Source organism: Acinonyx jubatus, chromosome D1, assembly GCF_027475565.1.
Source record: "Acinonyx jubatus isolate Ajub_Pintada_27869175 chromosome D1, VMU_Ajub_asm_v1.0, whole genome shotgun sequence".
Classification (NCBI taxonomy): domain Eukaryota; kingdom Metazoa; phylum Chordata; class Mammalia; order Carnivora; family Felidae; genus Acinonyx; species Acinonyx jubatus.
The window spans coordinates 10,204,074-10,224,731 of NC_069390.1; the positions used below are offsets into that span (position 1 = coordinate 10,204,074).

General features: G+C 57.2%; 1 protein-coding gene across 1 annotated transcript; it reads right to left on the reverse strand.

Annotated features, from left to right (window-relative positions):
• Positions 1 to 470: 470 nt before the first annotated feature.
• On the reverse strand, positions 471 to 20,388 carry CD5 (CD5 molecule). The gene is made up of 11 exons (XM_027045431.2): positions 19,572 to 20,388; positions 10,461 to 10,499; positions 7,926 to 8,237; positions 7,362 to 7,424; positions 6,768 to 7,100; positions 4,431 to 4,721; positions 3,659 to 3,784; positions 2,880 to 2,933; positions 1,888 to 2,007; positions 1,209 to 1,300; positions 471 to 871 (listed from the first exon to the last, which is right to left on the reverse strand). Exons 1-10 carry the CDS (start codon positions 20,371 to 20,373, stop codon positions 1,212 to 1,214), a joined length of 2,229 nt encoding a protein of 742 aa, XP_026901232.2. The 5' UTR covers positions 20,374 to 20,388; the 3' UTR covers positions 471 to 871; positions 1,209 to 1,211.
• Between the last annotated feature and the right edge of the window lie 270 nt (positions 20,389 to 20,658).

Consider the following 20,658-nt stretch of genomic DNA (forward strand, 5'->3'; position numbering starts at 1 on the left):
CTGCCCCTCCCTGGCTCATGCTCTCTCTCTCTCTCAAAAATAAACATTAAAAAATAAATACATAAAAGATTAAAAAAAAAAAAAGAAGTTAACTGTGATTGGGTGAAACCACTACAGCTTTGAACTTCAAACTGCTGTTGGAAATAAAACCCCAAATCGGCTAGGGATTTCCTAGGTGCCCCCTTTGTGCCAGGCAATGAGGTGGCACTTTGGGCTTGGCAGCCAGCGGCCCCAGAGATCTAGTGTTCTCTGTTAGGGAAGACGTCTTGGAGCAGGGGTGGGGGGAGAAGCGGGGGGGCGAAGGGTGGCCACAGAGGGAGGGTGGCGATGGGCTCCGAGGCAGGTGGCAGTTGCGGGCCACACGGTGGCTTCGTTTAGGGTGTGAAGTCCTCTGACCACAACAGCCACACCGATGTCCCCAGAGGGGGTCCGGGGGCCGGACCCTGGACAGAGGATGTGAGGCCCCCTAGTTCTCAGGAAGTAGAAAAGCTGTTATTTACAAAGAACATATTAAACATCCACTGGAGAACTGAGCCCCCACCCCCACGGCAGAGAGGCGCTTCCTTGTTTGTCCTCACTGGGGGCAGAGTCTGAGGACAGAACTGATTCCTCTCGGCGCTGCTCCCCGCGTGTCTGTCTCTGGGCTCTGCCTTTCACGGCCCCCGCACTCAGAGGCGCAGCCGAGCTGTTTTGGGGGTCCTCATTGGGCCAGGCTCCCGCGGCATTCGGCGGCAGGGACGTGGGACATGTCGGAAGGCACCCTTGCCTCGGTCCATTTCCTGGTTCGGGGGCAGAAATAATTTCCAAGGGGCGAATGAAGAGTGTTCCGGAAAAAGGTCGGGCTCTTGCCGTTCTGTGCCTGGTGCTGGTTCTGTGGGGTGAGAAGGGAAGGAAACCTCACACCCTGGAGATGGTTCAGGGAGGTGGGGGGACGGGCCCCAAGCCCCTGATCTGATGGCAGGGACAGAGGGGTGTAGGTCCATCAGGAAGTTCCCAGGGGCTCCTTTGGGTGGCCTTCTCAGATGGACTTTAGGAGGAGGTGTTAAGGTCGACGATCCTTCTTCCATAATTGCCAAATCAGCGTCCATCCCCTAAATTGTTAACGTTATCCTCTCTCTCCACAGGAGTCAAGATGTGCCGAGTCCCCCGCTCTGGACGGGCAGGGTGGGCAGGAAGGGAGGGACGGAGGGCCGGGGAGCCGGGCTCACCTTTCACAGCCTCTGAGCCCCGTGCAAATCGTAGTCACTGTCGGAGGAGTTATCGGGCTGGGTGGAAACACGATGCAAGGCCCCTTCCAGAGCTGCAGAAAGAACAGAGGCCATTTGCAGCAGGCTCTATCCCCCCAGGCCACACAGAGAAAGAGAGAAAGCCCAGAAGCCCGTGGGGGTTTGAAGATCACAGGGGCTTTATGAGCTGGTGGCTGGACAGTCCCGGATCTGTTTTGATCAAATCAGCCAGCATTCACTAATGATACTGAACTCCAGGCTCCCTGGGGCTTAATTGTTAGTGCCAGTCAGGGAGCATTCGATACAGGGCTCCTGCAGGCCGCAGATAGCTCTGTTCTGCCTCGAAAGAATCCGAGGGGCCTCGTTTACCATCCGGCCCTCAAGGCCCCGCAGAGAAACAGGCCTGTTAGGTCACAGCAGTGCCGCGGTTAATGGCATCCCCAGCTTCTTCTTCTCTCTAGTTGAGTGGCTCATGGTCTCCGGGGGGACAGCTCAGGCCTGTTAAGGCCGTATCCCTTCCGTACCCTGCTGTGACCACTGTCAAAGGTTCAATCGGAGCGCCCCCCACCTCCCGTCCCCGGGGAGGGGACGCTTCTCTGGGCCTTCGCATGACCTGTGCTCCCACCTGCCTTGATCCCCGGAAGCATCGGCCGCTGCTCACCTGGGCAAGCAGAGATGTGAGAGTTCCTAGGAGGGTGACTGTATTCATTCTCCACATGTGACACTGCGGGGTTCTCAACCTGGGACCGGACGGTGGCCGTGTGGTTGCGATGGAAAGACACTGAACAGGTGCAGGAGATGGTGTCATTAACCTGGCTGCTCTGTCCTCTTCCTCCTTCCCCACAGGGGCCCAGAATTTCTATGGCACCCACAGCTCCTGGGATGCATCCCTCTACTCCTTTCTTCCAGGGCGGGCTCACGCTTGCAGGGGTCAGACTTTTAGAGCAGCTGGGGGTTGACCAGCAATCTGATTGGCGGGAAGGGCCTTCAGCTGGTCAGTTAGTCATTCATCAAACATGTATTAAACAGGGAATTGGAACACAAGTGATAGGGGCAGATGCAGTCCCTCCTCTCCTGGAACTGAGGGCTTTGTCTTGTAAAACAAAACAGAACAGAACAAAAACCCTCCACAACACGGAGCCTTCTTGAAGGATCTGACCCTCGGCTTGCAAAAGGGAAGGAAGAACGTGGAGTGGAAAATGGGAGGGGGGCCATAATTCCATCCGTTAGGGCGGTCTAGGAGAGATGAAGAACGAGGGTAGAGGATGGGCTAGCTGCTTCAAAATGTTTTAACACTGGCCTTTTAAAGTTGTTCCGTGATAAAGTTAGCTTGGCCAACCTTTCTTGCAGAAATGCCCATTAAGGTTCTGATAAGTCCTGAAATAAAGAACCACCTCTAATTTTGCTTAACTCCTCCACTTCTAAACCTATGTGATCGTGGAGTCCTCCTTCCGGAGCACCACCTGTTCACACCTGGTGACCACAGCCCCACCTTAGGACACCTGGTGACCACAGCCCCACCTTAGGTGAGCACGGTGGAGGTCAGAGGCCTCAAGTAGCTGCTGGCTCCTCCCTCTGTGGTCAGCAGTGAGCCATGACCCCTGTGGACACTGGCTGGGGCTGAGGGAGGACCTTGCCTCTGGGGACACTTACTGTTCTGGTTCATTCCTGTCGGGCCAATCCACTGGCGCTGCTTCTTCTGGCGGACTGGGCGACAGACAGGAAAGGCACGTGAGGACAAGGGCTGGGCAGGGATCGTGGGAGGCAAGGATGGGGGGAAGGAGTAGAGAAGGGAGGCAGGTGCAGCTGAAGGCAGGACTGCTGAACTTTGCCCCCTGAAGTCTTTCAGGGTCTCAGTTTTCTGACTTGCTCAGGAGGGTACCTGGACCAATCTCATGCTGAAGGAGCTTGTCTAGGGGCTGCTTCTCCAAGAGAAACAACCACAGGGCTTTAGAACCAGAACCTAGGAGGGCGCTGGGGACCTGGCCAACACTGTACCCCTCCAGGCCTTCTCTTTTCAGCCTCTCTAATCTCGCTTCCTGTCCCTGAAGAATTTTCTCCAGAGTTCTGCAAGGCTAGGATAACAGCCCCCTATAGTCACGACAATCGCCCATTAGATGGATGAATAAACTGAGGCTCAGAGAGGAAGCGGCACGATCAGCATCCTGTGGCCGCCAGGGGGTGGAGCCAGGCCTGAGACGTGGCACAGGAGGCTGGGGGCGTGCCCCAGTCTGAAGAATGGCCACGCCCTCCCCCCCGTGTGCGCCAATCAGCACTTCTTACCATGTTCCTGACTTTCTCTTTCTGTTCCTATGGGCAGGAGAGGGGTGGGGCTGGGCGGGGCTGGGTGGCGAAGCAGAGGTGCCCTCCCGCCCACCCGGCTCCTCTTAAAGGGGCTTGAAAGGGAGGGCGTTTGGGGCGCCCGCACCTACATTTCTTCACCAGTTTTCGGTAGGCATGAGGGCCGCACACGACCAGCAGCACGGCCAGGAGCACAAGGCCCAGGATGATGCTCATCACGGTGCCTGCGCCCGGGCCTGCTGGGTTTGGGTCATGGCCTGGGGGAGACAGAGACGTCAGGGCGGTCCTGCCCGGGGTATCGGACCGTAGGCTCAGAGAGAAGCTACTGGCCAGTTGGCTCCCCCGCCCCATCTGTACCCCTGCCCTTCCCTCTTGCTCCTTGCAGTAATTCACCAGCTTGTCCGGAAGGCAGTTATCTACTCCTCCTCCTCTCCCCCCTTTCTCGAATTCTCTGTTACCCATTCATCTGTCCCCCATCTGTCATCCAGCAATTCATCATCCAGCTATCATTTGCCACTCTTGTTATCAACTATTTAACTTCCTACCCTTGTCCATTGCTTATAAGTGATCACCTTGCCATCATATTCTAATTGCCATCCATCCATCCATCCCTCCCTCCCTCCCTTTCTTTCACGCGTTATTCTATTACCATTTCTCTCTTGCTTTTCTATCTTCCATCCCGGAAGAGTAGAAGATAGTATGAAAATTCCCTAGTTCATTGTGGTCAGTCTCCTATGTGCCGTTCACATTCACTGCTGTCTGAGCACAGTCGCCCCTTCTCCCCCATTTGCCACCTCTCCATCCTTTTCTAGGGCTCCGGGGCTCCTGGATCCTGTCCTTCAGAAACATGCTCACTGACTAGGTTCTAGAGAGAAAACCCACCGTGGGCCGTGGCCAACTCACATGTGACAAACACCCTCCTACAGTAGGCTTTCTTCTCTTGAAGCTGATAGCACTGGGACAGCTTCTCCTGGGGACAGAAGAGCCCATGGGAGGTCTCGATGGCATCCAGCACCCGGTAGGAGTCGACGCTGCCACACTGCAGCTCCTGGCACACCTCCTCCCACCGCGCCGTGCCCTTGGGCCGGGGGCTGTCGCACAGGACTTCCCACTGCTTGCCCTGGCGCACCTCCACGGACCCCTCACACAGGCTGCGGCGTCCCACCAGGCGGCTCTGCACCTTGGGCTGGAAATCTGGAGAGGGGACGCAATGGAGGTCAGGTGGGAGGTTTGGAGGGAGCTCCCTCGGCCCCTGGCCTACACGCCCGGCCACGGGGGGCCCCCAGGTCGCCGGCCAAGAGGGGGCCCCGGCAGAGCCCAGCTCATGGGCGGCTGGGAGCACCTTTCTTCCTGTCCTTCCCCCCTTCTTGCATCTTCTGGCATTTCCCCCATCAAGCTCTTTCCCTGGCACCTCTGGGCAGCGGCCGGTAGCTATCTGGAGGCGTGCGGGCGTGCGGCGCTTTCAGGGGAGAATCTGGCGGAGGGGAGACGCCCGCGGCAAACGCGGGAGGGAGTCGGCGCCCGAGCTGATGGAGGTAAGAGAGGAGCAGCGAGAAACAGGCTCCTCCTGGGTCCACTTCCCTCTGGGAACCATTCTCATTTTCCTGCTGCTCCTTGGGGGAGGGGGCCGGGTGGGAGTGCTTTTCCCGAAAGGAGAAACTGAGGCCCGGGATGGGACAGAACCCAGGAATCCTCTGCCCAGCCTCGAGGGGTGGGCTTTCATGAAAGGGCCTGGTCCTTTCAGAGAGAGACACCGAATCCATTTCTGCTTGTCGGGGGCGGGGGGGGGGGGCCTGGGGTCCACTGCCGGGGTCCTCAGCCGAGGCCCCCTGAGCCGAGGCTCAGGGTAGAGTGACTTGTGATCTCACCGGCTTGGCCAGTTTCCATAGCAACATCTGTCTTCAAGGCCCCAGCAAGTGTTCTATTTAGAAAAGCCATTCAAAGGCAAGGCCTCTGGGTCTGTTTCTCAGGCTGTAGCCTGCTGGAGGGCAGGGGTGGGTGGGGCTGAGAGCCAGACCGTTTTTTTTCCCTCATCAGGCCAGGAAACCCTGGGCCTGGGGTGGGGGTGGGGGGCGTGGAGGGGGCTGCTTCTACCTGGAGGGGCAGTGTTTTCACTCATTCACCATAAGTATCCACCTGGGCTGGGGGTGGGGAGGTTGGCGGATGGGGAGGGGAGGAGTGGGGGTGGGAGCAGGTCTGCTAATGGGATAGCCCAGTGGTCCAGGGCAAAGCTTCCTAGATTCATGCATGCACCTCCCGCCCCGCCCAAGGGCCCTGCTGAAATGCAGATCCGGGTCAGTCCAGGACCGCACTTTAGGCAGCCAAGGCTGAGACAGGTGGGGGCCTGGAGTGACACCGCTGGAGTAGAAATCCCAGCTGGTGCTCTGGGATGCTGGGCAAGACATTTAACTTCTCTGAGCCTCAGCTTCCTCATCTGTAAAGTGGGCATAATAGCAGCCACTTCCTTGGGTTGTTGTGAAAATGAACGAATGTCCTGGGAGCGTCCCTGGCCCCATGTGAGTGCCAGGGAGGTATGACTTCTTACAGTCTGGACTCCACTAGAACCCTCCGGGGATGGGAACCCACCGCCTCCCAAGGCGTGCTAGGATTATTCTCAATCTGACCTGCGGTCCTGGTTTTGGGGTCCCCTAGGCCTCCCTCTTTGGCCTCCTCCCCTCAGCCACGTCGGATACCCAGGCTTCTGGTTGCCCTCCGTGCAGGAGCCTCCGCAGGAAGCTCTCGGAGGACCTGCTCTGGTCTCTCTCTGCCTGCTGTGCCTCGGGGACCTCCCGCTTGTCACCACCGCTCCACCCTCTTCGGTCTCTGGGATTTACAAACTCCCCTCCGGCAAGGCTGCTTATCCTCCAAGTGCCCCGTCTGCTCTGGTCCTTGGCACAAGTCACAGCTCCCACCTAAAACGCCCTCTGTGCTCTGCTCCTCCCAAACCCATGCTCCTCTCCTCCTTCCAAACCTAAGGGAGACCTGGCTTCGTCCTGGAAGTCCTGCTGACCCCACCTTCCTGAGCGGCCGCCATGCCAGCAATGCATTGGGCTTGGTCGGTGTCACTTTGCAGGGACTCCCCAGGCGCCGGGTGTTGAGTTGCAGCCTCCCCACCCGGGCCTCTGTTTCCCTCCCGTTCATAGTGCCCAGTGCCCTGTGCTACATGCAGGGGTTTCCAGACACAGGCGTTGACTGACCGTCTGGGGGCGCCCCGTCCGGTCCTCACCGGGACTCACTCACCAGAACAGACGATGGCCAGAGCTTGGCCGCCCTCACGGGGCTGGACTTTACTGAAGCACTGCTCCAGGGAGGTACAGCTCGTGTTCTGGATCTTCCATCGAATTGGCAAGGGCCTGCTCTCCTCTGGGTCTTGGGCCCTGGCGGTGTCCTCCTCTGGCAGATGCTTCAGGAAGGAGCCACACTGGAGGGCCTCACAGATATGGTTCTCCAGGTCCTGGGTCTTGTCCTGCGCCTCGTAGCTGATGGCACCACCCCGGCTGCCCCAGTAGAACTCCACGACGCCGGCACACCGCAGGCCACCGGGCCCTGCCACCAGTTGCAGCCTGGGAGGGGCTGCGGGGGGAGACAGAGGGCAGCAGGCCTGAGCTCAGCGGGGCTGGCAGTGGGGGCTTCCTTGCTCCCGGCCCTTTGGCTCTAACACAGGGACAAATGGAAGACTGGCCGACAGCGGTGGGAGGTGGTGAGGCCCCATATTGCACGGGACAAACACGAAGCCTTTCCACGTTTGTCTGAAACTCAAAGGCAACTGGGCATCCTGTGTTTTCATTGGCTAAATACAGCACCCTGCCCCCAGGGACCTCAGAATTCTCTTACCTGTGGGCTGCGGAGTGGTTGTGGGTGGGGGGGTCGTGGGAGGAGGTGCTGTCCTGGGCGGCTCTGCAATAAAACACACTCTGGTGAAGGAGGGACAAGAGCCCTGGGGAGGGAGGACTGGAGGTTTCAGGGAGAGAATGTGGGATCGGGGGGGAGCGCTGGGAGCCCCTGGCAGTTTTGAGAAAGACCTGGAAGTCAGGATTTAAGTGCCACTGGCCCCGTTAAGCCCACTTGCCCCACACGTTGTCTCTAGGCCTCCTGTGGGGCGGGCAGCACCAGCCCATTTCACGGTGGGTACAATGAAGGTTAAGAGGAGACCTTAATGTTAGCAATCGGCAGAATCCGCTTTTGGGCCTCCTCCCTCCCACCAGACAGGTGCTCCCTCCCCCAAGCCCTCCCCCTCCAGTTCCCCAATGGTGTGTGTTTCTTTGGGGGGGGGAGGTTATTGTCAATCAGGAGCTCCCTTCCACCTGCCTGCTCAGGCCCCAGATCCCAGGCCCCGGGGCAGCCTCCTCGGGGCTGGTACGCAGGCCAAGCACACTGTGTGGCCGGCTAGTTACCCACCCAGGCAGATCAGGCCCAGAGGGTCCCTCTGGTTTGCGTTGCTGAAGCTGCAGTTGGAGAAGGACCCCACGAATCCGTGGCAGGTGATCTGGTTCTTGGGACTGTTGAAGTCAGGGAAGTGGGCAAAGGCCACGGCCTCCCCGCAGGACAGCAGGCGGCAGAGATTCGAGGCCTGCTTGGGGTCCTCCCAGTGGTTCGGGTTCTTCCCCCAGCTCCGGCTAGACACCGTGTGCCACGGTTTGTTGTTCTTGAAGGAGACCTCCAGCTGGCCCTGGCAGTGCGAGTTGGAGCTTGTCAGTCTCACCCGGAGCCCTGGGGGGTCAAAGAGGTGTATGCGGGTGGGTCAGGATGGGAAGGACCCTCCGTGGGGGACCCCTCACGGCCTTCACTCCACCGGGTTCCCATGCCCAGCCAGGCTGTCTTCTGACCACCCCTCCCCCCCCGGGGCTGCCTGCCTCCATCCTGGGAGCTCCGTCCTCTTGGGCGCTGCGGGGACTTCCCACACACTGGGGCGGTCCCCCGAAACCGGACCCCAGAGGATGGGGCTCGAGACCTCGGAGCTGACGGGAGCTCGGAATGGCAGGTTCTCAGCCCCCGTTCTCCAGCAGGATCGCCCCACTCCTGCAAATTCTGTTTCCATAGAAATAGGGCCTGGCACCCGTTTTGATTTTTCTAACTTTTAAATCAATTTTGTGAATACGACTTATACACAGTGAAATGCACTCATTTTAAGGGCACTTGCTCAATGGAATTTGACAGATGTACAGCCGCGTGTAAGCACCACCACGCTCGAGTTGCAGCCCGTTTCCGTCACCCGGAAAGTTCCCTGGTGTCCCTGAATCCCGCCTCAGGCGACCACCGATCTGCTTTCTGTCGCAAAAGAGGAGTTTTGCCTCTTCTCAGACGTTATGTAAGTGGACTCGTTACCGTGTGTGTTTGCTTTTGCCGTTCTGTGTTTTTTGTCTGGCTTCTTTCTCTCCATGTTTGCGGTTTCTCTGCATCCTGACATGTCTCACCTTCCTTTCTATTGTGGAACAGTGTCTCACTGTGTGGCCAGGCCACTGTCTGTGCATCGAGCTGCCAGTTGGTTGCGGTGAACAAAGCCGCATGGAACATTCCTGAACTGATGTCTGTCTGTAGGGGCACGTGTTCCGTTTCTCATGGGTGAATACCTAGGAGTGGAATCGTTGGATGATAGGTAGGAACACGGAGGGTGTGATTTTATAAAGCTCTGTGAGAGGGAGAATAAGGGTATATATTTGCTTCTGCGTAGATTCTGAAAAGGGAGACAAGAAAGGAATCCATGTGGCCATCACCTGGGGTGTTAGGGTGAGGGAAGGACTGGGCAGATGGGAAACAGAAATGGAAATGAGATTCTTCACTGTAAGTCTTTTTATATTTTTAAAGTTTTAAGCCAAGCAACTGTATTACCCTATTCAAGGTAATACAGTTGGACTTTTTTTTTTTTTTTTTTTTTAATGTAAAAAGATTTTTCCAAGTGATTGGGAGGTAGAGATTTTCCCTGGTTGGAAACTTCTGGTCAGGCTGCCTTTTTCTTCTAGGCTTGGGGAGCAGAAGCACGGGGCTCGCTAGGGCTTGCCAAGGTCACTAGACTAGTTAGAGACGAAGGGGACTTGTTCCAACACCTGACATTGGTAAGAGATTCTGAAGCTTTCCCTCCAGTGAGCAGACTAACTGAATCCCCACCAAGGAACAGATTTTTCTCCCCATTTTATAGGTGGGGAAATTGGGGCTTATAGAGGACAAGCCACTTGCCAGAACTCACAGCTAGGATGCCTCTGTAGGCCCGCCAAGGCCCCTGCGGCCCCTTCTGGTTGCACATGGCTTCGTGAGACTCTAGCCACGTTTCTCCCAAAATACATTCAGCATGATGTTATCTTAGGAGATGTGAAAGCGTGAGGTCTGGGGTAAAGTGAATCTGAGAACTGCTGAGTTAAAAAACAAAAACAAAAACATTTAACAGGTTTCTTCCCTGCAGGACTTCTCAGGGGCTTTCCTAGCCGGCACACTGGTTCAGTCTCCAGTGAGTGACATGATATTGCCTACCTTGTATCCAACATGTTCCATGGAACCTTGTTTGGGATACACTAGCCTCTTAAAGTCCAACCTCGAAGGCAGGGCATTCGACCTGCTTTACAATCTTGTGCCGCCTTTCTGTGCGGCCTCGGCTGCAAATACATTTGACCAGGCAGATCCGGCAGGACTGAGAAGGAAACAGGACTCTGCAGGGTGCATTTATGGGCCAGTATGTTTTCTCTGCATGGTGAGTGGGTTATAATGATAATTATCATGAGGACTGGCATTTTGTATGGTGCCTTACAGCCATCGAGGGCATCCATCCGCACATGGGCGTCTAAGTGTGTGTGTGTGTGTGTGTGTGTGTGTGTGTTGGGGCTCGCTCCCTCTGTGGGGTGGGGTTCACCCTGGCAGGTCCCCCTACAGCCTGATGGAATCACAGCCCCGCCCCACCCCCTGTCACCCCCTGCTCCAGGCCTCTGTATGGCCCTTCCTTACCTGAGTTCTCCAAGTTGGGCCCTCCCAGGCAGGAAGTGACTGCAGAAAGGAGAGAGGAAGATCAGGAAGTGGAACCTCCTTCCTGCCAACCCCCCCCCCCTTACACCCTGAGCACACAGCCTGAGCAGTGGCCTCTTCTGCGCCCCCCAATATGGGGTTCAGAGGCAGGGAGTTTCATACTACACGTCAGAACCCCTAGGAGGGTCGTGAAACCAATTTCGTGGGCTGTAACGGTCAATTTTTTTTTCCTGTTTTTAAACTTTTCTTTTAAAACGGACGTCAGTAACATTGATTTGCCTTTAGCGCACAGATCTATAAATGTTAACACATACATAGATCCGTCTGATCACCCTCCTGGTCAAGGTAATATTTCCATTGCATCCCAACGTTTCTGCGGGCTATCCCCTTGTAGTGACGTGCAGGCTTACAACCATTAATCTCTTAAAAATTATTTAGTAATAGCAACCATCAAATCTTGGCAAACTGAAATGAACTAGAACAGAGAATGGCTGTGAAGATAGGGATCACTTCTTAGCGCATTCGGCTGCAACGTAAAACTGTCGCGGGCGTTGCTTTCAATCTAAAGAAAAAAAAGTTTGAAATTCAGTGGCGCCTGGGCGGCTCAGTTGGTTAAGCGTCCAACTCAGTTTCGGCTCAGGTCGTGGTCTCACAGTTCGTGGGCTCTGTGCTGACAGTGTGGAGCCTGCTTGGGACTCTCTCCCTCTCTCTCTGCCACTCCCCTGTTGGTGCTCGCTCGCGTACTTGCTCTCTCTCTCAAAAGTAAATAAAGCCGTTAAAAAATAATTAAAAAAAAAAAAAGCTTGAACTTCCTGGTTGTAGAGAACCAGAGAAATGACCCAGAATGGGCAACCCGGGCACCATTTGTTACTTCTTAGTCTCCCCATGGCGGGATAGGAATGACAGTGATTTATTTTTAACAGCTCCCAGCTTCTAGAGGAGGAAGTCGAAGTTCAGAGAGGTTGGGGCTGGCTCAACATAAGGCACAAAGGGGTCAGGGCCACTGTCCCAGCGAACACAGGTCTTAGGGATCTGGCCTCCCCTCTGGCGTGGCTCCTGCCCAGGCACGTTCGACGGTAACGTGGGCCAGTTGGGACGTCGGGCCTTCTCCCAGCCCCTTCTGACTGCAGAGTGGGAAGCTCACGGAGCAGCCTGGGGCCAGTTCATCTGTGGCTGCCGTGGAGGTTTGATTTGGGCCGGCAAGGGACGGGGCGGGGGGCACGCTCGTGTGGCCTCAGAGCCCACCCCCCGGGTTTGCCACTCAGGTTTGTCAGGCATGAAGTAGGTGTTTTGATTTCCATCTGCCTGACTCCCGGACTTGCTTTCTCGACTGGGAACCAGGGTCACCACTTTATAGAGCAAACAGTTCCGTTTAAGTTGCTTTTGGGAAATTACTGTCGGGTGTTAAAAATGTGTTTTGGGCGCCTGGGTGGCTCAGTCAGTTAACTGTCTGGCTCTTGACTTAGGCTCAGGTCTCGATCTCACGGTTGTGAGTTTGAGCCCCGTGTCGGGCTCACTGCTTTGTCGGTGCAGAGCCTGCTTGAGATCCTCTGTCCTCCTCTCTCTGCCCCTCCCCGCAGACCCTTTCTCTCTTTCTCAAAAATAAGTCAAGATGAAAAAGAAACATAGGTGTGTTTAAAAAAGCCTGTTTTTGCCTGAGTGTTCTGGAGGCAGTGGTAGCATTTTAAGGGAAGACATGCCCCAGCCAGCCAGCCCTCTCCCCGCAACCAAGACCCCTTGTGATAAAGCCGTCACGGCACCGTGATGCTCAGGGCTGGTGTTACCCCTGGTGGAGCTGGTCAGGCCTGGGGAGGACGGCGGGCCTGCCAGGGAGGAATGGCTGCCTGTCTGGGATGCTTGGAGAGCCAGAGAAAAGGGGTCTCACCACTTCTCTCTCCCACTGGACACCGTCATATTCCCAAGGTCACCACAGTCAACATTCATTAGTAACAGAAGCGAACAATTATTGAGCACCTACTGTGTACTCAGCACTCAAGGTGGTTCCTTACGGACATCATTATTAATCTCCCATACGGTTCTATGATATGAGTTGAATCCAATCATGGTGCAGATACCGGGAGAGGGGAAAATGCTTTGTCCAGGCAGATACTGCCAACAACTGGATTCAAACTGTGAGTTTGCCTTCCGAACCCATGCTCTCTGTCACCTAGTTGTGTCTCCAAAGTGCCACGTTTGGGGATGCGGAGATGAACGTGCCCGGGCCCCTGACCCTGAGGTGCTGGAACCCTCAGACATTGAATCCTCTGCGGGGAGGGGGTGGACCAGACCATTCTTGCCGATCTCACACAGAATGGCCCAGGCCCTGCTTAGAGAACATTCTTGGGAAAGACTGAACAAGCTAGAGAACCAAGTAAAGTCCCTAAATGCTCTGCTGAGGAAGGGCGTCTAGGTAGCCCAGGGCTTTGTCTCTCTCTGGGTGCCTGATGTTCTCAGTAGGGCAGCATTTCCTGGCTCGTCCCTCATCCGGGCATCTGTATACATTAATTCTCTCAAACTTCACCATAGCTCTATGCAGTAGGCATTATCATTTTGATCCCCATCTTATGCGTGAAGAAATGGAGAAAGATTGGCCAACTTGCCAAGCCGCTGATGACTGTTGGGGCCGGTTCTCCAAGCCAGGCCATCTGTCACAGACTCTGCGCTCTTGACTGCTGGGTCACACTGCCTCCCCTCCCTTCAGAGGGAAGGCTGTGACAGCCTGCCCCGTGTTTCACCAACATCCTGCATGCTTCGGGATGTGCAAACCTGATGAGAGGGAATGGACTTGAAATTCCGTTCAGTTAGTGAAACGTGCCATGGGGAGGCTTGTCCACGAACTTGCTCTGTGACCTTGGCCAGCCTCTCCGGACTTGGCTTCCTCACTGTAAAATGAGGAAGTTAGACTCCATGATCCCTCACCTTCCTCTCGGTTCACACCTCTCTGATCTATAATCTTTAGTTCCTGGTGTATCTCAGTGGCTGGCAGGGGGCCAGGCAGAAGCGGACGCTGAGATTCTGTGTGTCCAGAGACAGGTTCAGGTTTATCATTGTCCATGACATTTTTTTTCATTCTTTTAGCTGCTTCCCACAGGGGTCCGACCAACAACTTCCTTCCCTGGGACCCTGCAGACTGTGCTCAGGTTCTCCTGAGTCCCTCTGGGGCTGCGGCTTAGCCGGCCCCCCCCCCCCCCCCCCCCCCCGCCTGCAGCCTGAGGCCCAAGGCTCTATGGCTGCAGAATCTGCAAACAGAAGCCTGGAGCCCCGGGAGACCATGAGGGACGCGAGGCATGGATGCGTGGTGTCATTTCCTAATCCGCCATCCACAACTACTGCCGAGCAGCTGGGGCCAGGACTGAGAATCCTCCAGAGGCCCCTTCCCTCCCCTGTCAGCCTTCCCTCGGAGCCCCACTATTTCGGGCTTGGAGTGGCCGAGCCCAGGCAGAGCGCACGGCTGAGAAAGTCCGAGAGAGAGAGAGAGAGAGAGAGAGAGAGAGAGAGCGCTACGTTTTCGCTCTCCCGGCCCCTCTCTTCATCTCCACATTTGCAGAGCGAGGCACCCTACTGTCACCCCGTGTCTGGAGGGCCCCCGCTTCAAACACATGATGGGCTCTGCAGCGAAGCACATGAATTTTCACACTAGGTGGGACGTGCGAGATTATAAATAGCCCCCCGTTTGTTCAGGTCAGGATTTGCCCCAAGGGCGTTTTCCAGAAATCTACAAACGTTTTTTGGGGGGGTTGGAAATGCAGATGCACATTCGTGGGCCTGTGTTAGTGGTTCCACTCGGCGGTACTCAGCAGAGCTGAGACTGGGCCCAGGCTGGCCAGCCCCGGGCTCACTCACAGGCCCTGCCGGGACCCACGCACATTTGTCTTTGCAGCCACCATACGCTGGCAAAGCAGTGGAGGCATGGCGGCAGGGTCCCAGGGAGGGGCTGGGACACTACGGACAGTCACAGTGACAGCGAACGTCGATGGAGCTCTGACCTCGAGCAGACCCCACCTTCTCTCGACAGCCTCCCTAAAGGGGGCCGTCACCACCCTGTTTCCCGGATCAGCCAGCGGACGGACTTCGTGGGGCCTGGAGGTCCGATGCTCCATTTTGCCATAAACAACGATTCCCTCGAATAGTCCACACACGTCTCACCGATTTACAGCAAACACCACACGTTGGGCTGCCTTCTGGGGGCGTTCTGGATTTTTCTTCCTTTTGTCCTCTGATGAGAGGCTGACTTGGAAGGTCAGAAGCCCCCCTTTTCTGAAATGACGCTAATCAGCGGAGCCGTGTCTAACCCGAGTCTGTATCAAGGCTTCAGGGAAACAGAGATCACAAAGGCCCCCAATTCCATTTCTCCATCGAGCACCAGACGAAGTGGTTGGTTTTTGATCAGGAGTCTTTTTATGTGCAGAACGTGGAGAGTCACACAGTTTGTGCCAGAAGAAGCCTGAGGGACGCTTCCCGCAGAAGAGACAGCAGATTCGGGCCTCTAATCCCGCGCAAGGGGCCTGCGCCGTCCCACCCGGCAGATGCCGGCCGATCGCCGGCAGGACGACGGGCACGGTCTACACTGTGATCGCTCTCTCGCTGGTGGCCTGCTCTGTCCGACTGAATTTGCCTGAATTTCATGCCACACGTGCGTCTCCAAGGTGACAGCGACAAGCCCTCCGTTTTGTTCAGAGCTTCGCACATCCCAGAGTTTTTTTGTACCCACAGCCCCGTGAGGATGGGCCCATGCTCATTCTCATTTTTCAGATCGGGAAACTGAGGTTCAGAGAGGTCGAGCGACTTGCCCAAGGGCACACAGCTTGCTGATGGTGGGGTCAGGACAAGAAATAACATCATCTTCGCTTGATAAGGCCCTATGGGAATCTGCCACCGGGAGAACCAGGAGCCTGCTTACCCCTGGCGTACAGATAGGGGAAACTGAGGCCAGTGAGGGAAGGGCTCACTCTAGATACCTCCATGGGAGTCTGTGGTGGTGCAGGACCCTTTTAGCCTCTGCCAACCACCACCAATTCCCTACCCTGTCCCACCGCACCTGTCCCAGCTGTACCCCAAGGGAAAAGGGAGTCTCAGCGTCCCTGTGGGAACCGGATGTGATGTTGATGGTGGTGGTGGTAGCTAGGGAGGAAGTGATTCAGGGCCATCATCCCTCATCATCCCTCAAAACCCCAAACCAGAAGTCTTTTTCTGGTGCATTTGGCGGGAAGGCATTTGCAGCCTTTATGGGTCTCTCTTAGTGCGAATTCGTGTTTCATTGAATGGGAACGTGGGTGTTGCCCGAGACCTCGTTGGCGTGCAACGAGTGCCCAGCACATACACGGTATGACCTGCAATCTGGAAAATTCTGAGTTCCCAAATGATCTGGCCCGAGGCTCGGGATGTGCGGACCTGGGAAGGTGAGGGGGACCATTCCTTTCGAGGGTACTTATCCCACTTCCTCTTCTACTCTGCCTGCACGGCCCCTCCCCACCAAGCTGGGTGCCCACAGGCCCGTCTGCCTGGATCGTCCTCACCAGTCCCACCCAGTGTGAACACTCACTTCCTACAAGCATTTGCCCAAATATTATCTCCTTGTGAGATGCACTGCCCCCTCCCTGGGTAAGCACAACCCCCTCCCCCCCCCCCCCCCGCACTGCCCTGCAGCACTCCCAATCCCCCAGCCCCACCCCACGCATGACTTCCCAGCACCCGGGCCATCACTGGTCTTCCCATCACACCCCGACTACTATCTTGGATCCATCAGGGGAGGGATCTCAATTGTTCAGTTGTGTCCACAGCACTTAGAATAGTGGCCGGCATATAGTAGGTGCTCAATAAATCCTTGCTGTCTAAATGAATGGATGAGCCACCTTTAACAATTTCATTGTCCCTTAAGGTGGGCACAGTCGTCATCCCCAATTTTGAGATGAGGAGGCTAAGATTCTCGTGTTCTTGTCATCTGTGAGTGGCCCGATAGAAATCAAACTGCAGTCTGCGTTACTCCAAAGTCCCACAGGCCTTCACACACGCGCACGTGCACACAACCCATATGCACACAAGGACGCACACAGCACGCTCGCACGGGTTCATACACGCACCCACAATGCGTGCGCACACGGAGTAGGTGACCCATCAATTTTATCAGGCGGAGTTGAGGTCCCTCCTCAGTCTCTGTGGGGAAAACCCTGCTGAGGTGTTGGCGCTAGACAGAGTGACTGGAAGGGCCAGGGACAGCCCCTGAGCCCCCAGGTCCCTCTATTCCCTGGGAAAAGAAACTGGCCGTTTGCTTTGCTCCCAGAACCAGCAAGACCCTCAGCCTCCACATCGTGGAACCGTGGACCGGGCAGCCTGCTCGCAGCTAGAGCCCCTCTCCCCTCCTCTCCCATGGATGCCCAGCCCCTCTTGGGCCTGTCCTGACCATTGCCTGTGCCCTCGCCAACCCCTGGGCACACTTCCCTCTTTTCTCTGCCCGGCTGGCTCTTTCCTGCATCTGCTTGGCCACTGAGTCTCAGCTGTTGTTGTTTCCTTCGTTGTACTTAGCACGAGCTCTAGACACTCGGGAGTGTTTGGGTGCTCTTCTCCAGGGCTGGCTGTCCCTAGTGCGTTTCACAGAGCTGGACACATGCTGGATGCTCCATGAATATTCGTAGATGGAGAAACGAAGGCGTGAATAGTCTGTGCAAAGGGACTGGGGAAGAGAAAGATCGATGGCCAGGCTAGCGTCTGGCAAGACTCTGCTTCCCCAGGTCCTCCGTCACCTTGTTTCCTGCTGACTCGACCCTGATGATGATGATGGTCATGATTACTACGACCATCAGTGCTTGCTGAGCACCTACTACCCTCTAACCGACCTTCCTACCAAAAGCCCTACGTTCATTGATTTGTTTAATCCTGATAAGTCTCTACGGGACCCCTGCTCTTTTATTATTCCCATTTTGCAGAGGAGGAAACTGAAGCTGACAGAGTGGTCCGAGGCCGCCCAGCTGGCAAGTGGCGGACCAGAATTCAAACGGCAGAGCCCATGACCTTGCCATGCTTCAGTGCTGGTGGCTGGGCTGGACCCTCAGGGCTGCCTCCGCCCTCCTCCCCCTTCTAGGTGAGCCCCAGGCAGTTTGGGGTTAAGGACAACGACAGGAGGGAGTGGCTGTCACTGTCACCCCAGGTGTACCACGGGCATCTTCATGCCCCAAAGGTCCCCAAGTTGCTGGCACAACCTTGAAGGCCAGCCAGGAGACGCAGCACCCCCAGGGGTCTGGTGATGGGGCGTCTCCTCCTGGAATGGCTCAAAGGGTATGTGTGCTGTTTGCCCCCAGCCCCAGCTCTGGCCCTCGGGGTCCCCTGCCCTTGGTGCTCATATCCGCAGGTGGCAGTTATGTTTTGCCGCCATTTTCCTACTTGTGTGAGTGGCTTTGGGGTGTCTGTGCTCTTCGGGGACAGGGAGCCTCCGTGACAGCAGGAGCGCTGGGCCAGGGTCGGCTCTGCTGCTCACTAGCGCCGTGCCCTAGGCCTGCCTCTCAGCTTTTCCGGAACTCAGTTTTCCTGACGGTAAAATGGGGGCAACGGGCCCGCCTACCTCACAGGCTGTTGTGAAGCTTACAGAAGAAAACGGCTTTACGCGTCTTTTGCAAGCTGTGACCCACCAAACGATGGGAATGTTTATTACCCACCAGTTCACACAAACACACACCGGGAACCATGAGCTCCTGGGGTTCCAGATGGTTCCCATACTCCCTGTGATGGGGCTGCCTCTAAGTCTCCCTGGCTCTGGGCTCCACTGGGCTCCACTGGGCTCAGGGAGCTGCCCGATCCTGCCAGGACCTGGCCCCTTGATGGCATTCGGATGGGAGACCCATGGAGCAGGGTCCCTCCCCCAGCCCCAGCTGGGAGCCTGGCCAGCCTCCCTGCTCCAGTCGGGTCAGAGGCCACAGGTCAGGGACAGCTGAGGGACCTCGGGGTCCATCCTAGGAATCCTCAGGGCCAAGGAAGCCCCAGCAGCAACTCAGGAGGGTCCCACCTCCCTGGGGACATCTGCCCTGGGGACAGAAGGCATGGATCTCTTGCAGTTTCATGTTAAAAAGTGCCATGTGAGCCTGTGTGTGTGCACATGGGCCATCGTCCGTGTGCGGGGGGAGGTAAACCTACATTTGGAGACCATGTCTGGCCCATGAAGACACACACACACACACACATACACACACACACCCCTACTTACACATACACACATTCGTACCTACTCACACACATATACTCAAACGCTATGCCCCAGCCTGTCTGGGAGGGCCTGAGGCTCCCTGCTCAGGCAGGCCATGGTCCCCGCGTCCTTTCCCTCCAAACTGGGAAACCGCAGGCCCCTCCAGTTCCCACCTGTCCCGTAGGCAAGCATCTCTCTCGCCCCACGGTAACCCCCAAACCCTTGAGAAGGGGGGCAGACCTCGTCCAGTTTACCCCCTGCTTTTCATAAATGGGGAGACCTCCAGCTTCCACCCACTCCCTCCCAGCAAACAGGAGGCCCCAGACTCACCCACCCCTCAGCTCCTCAGAGGCCCCGGGGGGCTTTCACAGTGGCCCAAGAGCGGACCCAAGTGCGTGCTCACGCCCTGGCTGGTGGGCCTGGCTGGGGCTCCCCTGGGACAGAGCGAGGGAGACTGGCACCTAAGGGTGCATGTCTGACACATGCCCAGCTGTGTTCTCAGAGGCGGCCCCCACCCTGCCTGGGCCCACTGTGCTCGGAGCATCATCAGACCTGCCCAGGAGACCGTGAGTCCCTGTCCCTGGTGCATCCAGGTAAAAGGTGGGCACTCAAGGTTGGGGGGGGGGTGGCGGTCCAGCTGCAGAGGACGCTCGGGCCAGATGGGCGCTGGACGACTTGATTTCTGGGCTGAGAGTCTGATGGGGCACGGGTCCCACCTGAAAGGGTGCAGGAGCGAAGCAGAATGGGGGATGTGCGGTGAAAGGATGGGGTGGGGGGGACCAGCAGCGCGGCCTCAGCCCTCCCTGATGCTCCAGAGAGGTGCCATGTGGGCCTGAGTCAGACCAGAGCAACAACTGGCATCTTCTCCCTTGCACCCCTGAGTCCCAGTACCCGGTACATGCCCCAGGCGGGGTACTCACCCAGCACCCCCAGCAGGTACAGGGCGGCCAGTGGTGGTTGCTGAGACCCCATGGGCGCGGCCTCCTCCTGCCTCAGCCTCGCCAAGCTCGGCACCTGTGGGCGAAGGGTGTCTGGTTCCCGGGTCTCCCTCTCAGGGAGGAGGGGTGGGGCGGGCCGGCGCGGGCAGGGGTGGGACAGGGGAGCAGGCAGCTTGGGGCCTGCGTCATCCGTGTTTGAAGTTGAACTGTCAACTTCCTCCTGGCAAAACCATCTGCCCCAGTTCGAATGGCGGCCCTGGCCCCTGCCAGCTTCCTGCCTGAGGCGTGCCGGGCTGGGGCCGCGTCCCCCCACCCGACCGCAGGACGCCGGGCCAGGGTGCGGGCCACACCGCCTGGCGGGGGTGCCACGGCGTTGGGGAGCTCTCGGCCGGGCTGCGGAGAGGGAGGAGGCCTGGCCCCCACAGAGGGGAGGCCCGAGGGGGGACTGAGGGGGCGGGGGACCAGTCCCCGAGGCAGGGGTCGCACTGAAATGGCACTGAGCTGCGCTAGGTGGTGAGCAGGGGAGGGGGGGGGGGCCCACATCGGTTCCAACCGCAGGCACAGCGGTGAAAAACCAGAGGAGGCCCTCGGCCTCCCCTTCCTGGGGATGAGGTGGGAATTTGAGGTGACTCCCCCGCAAGAAGCGGGTCCCTCCACAGAGGCTGGGCTTGCGTCGGGCTGCGTGCGTGTGCATGTGAGTGACCGCCGTGTCGGTGCGTGTGATCTTCACGTCAGCGTGCGTGCGTGCGTGTGCGATCGCTAGGTCAGTACGCGTCATTTCCATGTTGCGATGTGGCTCCCACAAGTGCTGGAGTCAACCTTTGGCCTGTTGGGGAAGAGGCAGGGTGGCTGGGTTTCTGCAAATTATCCGGTTGGGGGGGGGGGGGTAGGGGAGAGGGGAAGCGGGACGGGGCGCAGGGGAAGGGCCGCAGCACCCCCCCCCACCCCAACCCCAGGGGCCTGGGCCGGGTTCAGTCCCTCTGCACTGCAGGGCGGGGTAGACCCAGACCCAGGCTCCTTGGGGCTTCTTGTACCTGAGCCCTCTGACAAGGTTCAGAGACACAACACG

Bases quoted from the DNA above. Each gene is read 5' to 3' on its own strand.
- CD5 (XM_027045431.2), bottom strand. From the start codon at position 20,373: ATGGAAATGACGCGTACTGACCTAGCGATCGCACACGCACGCACGCAC. The intron at 4,722-6,767 runs GTGAGTGAGTCC...TCCCCTCTCCAG, and splicing joins TCTGGCCATCGTCTGTTCTG to ATTTCCAGCCCAAGGTGCAG. The intron at 2,934-3,658 runs GTAGGTGCGGGC...TCTGTCGCCCAG, and splicing joins CCGAAAACTGGTGAAGAAAT to TCCGCCAGAAGAAGCAGCGC.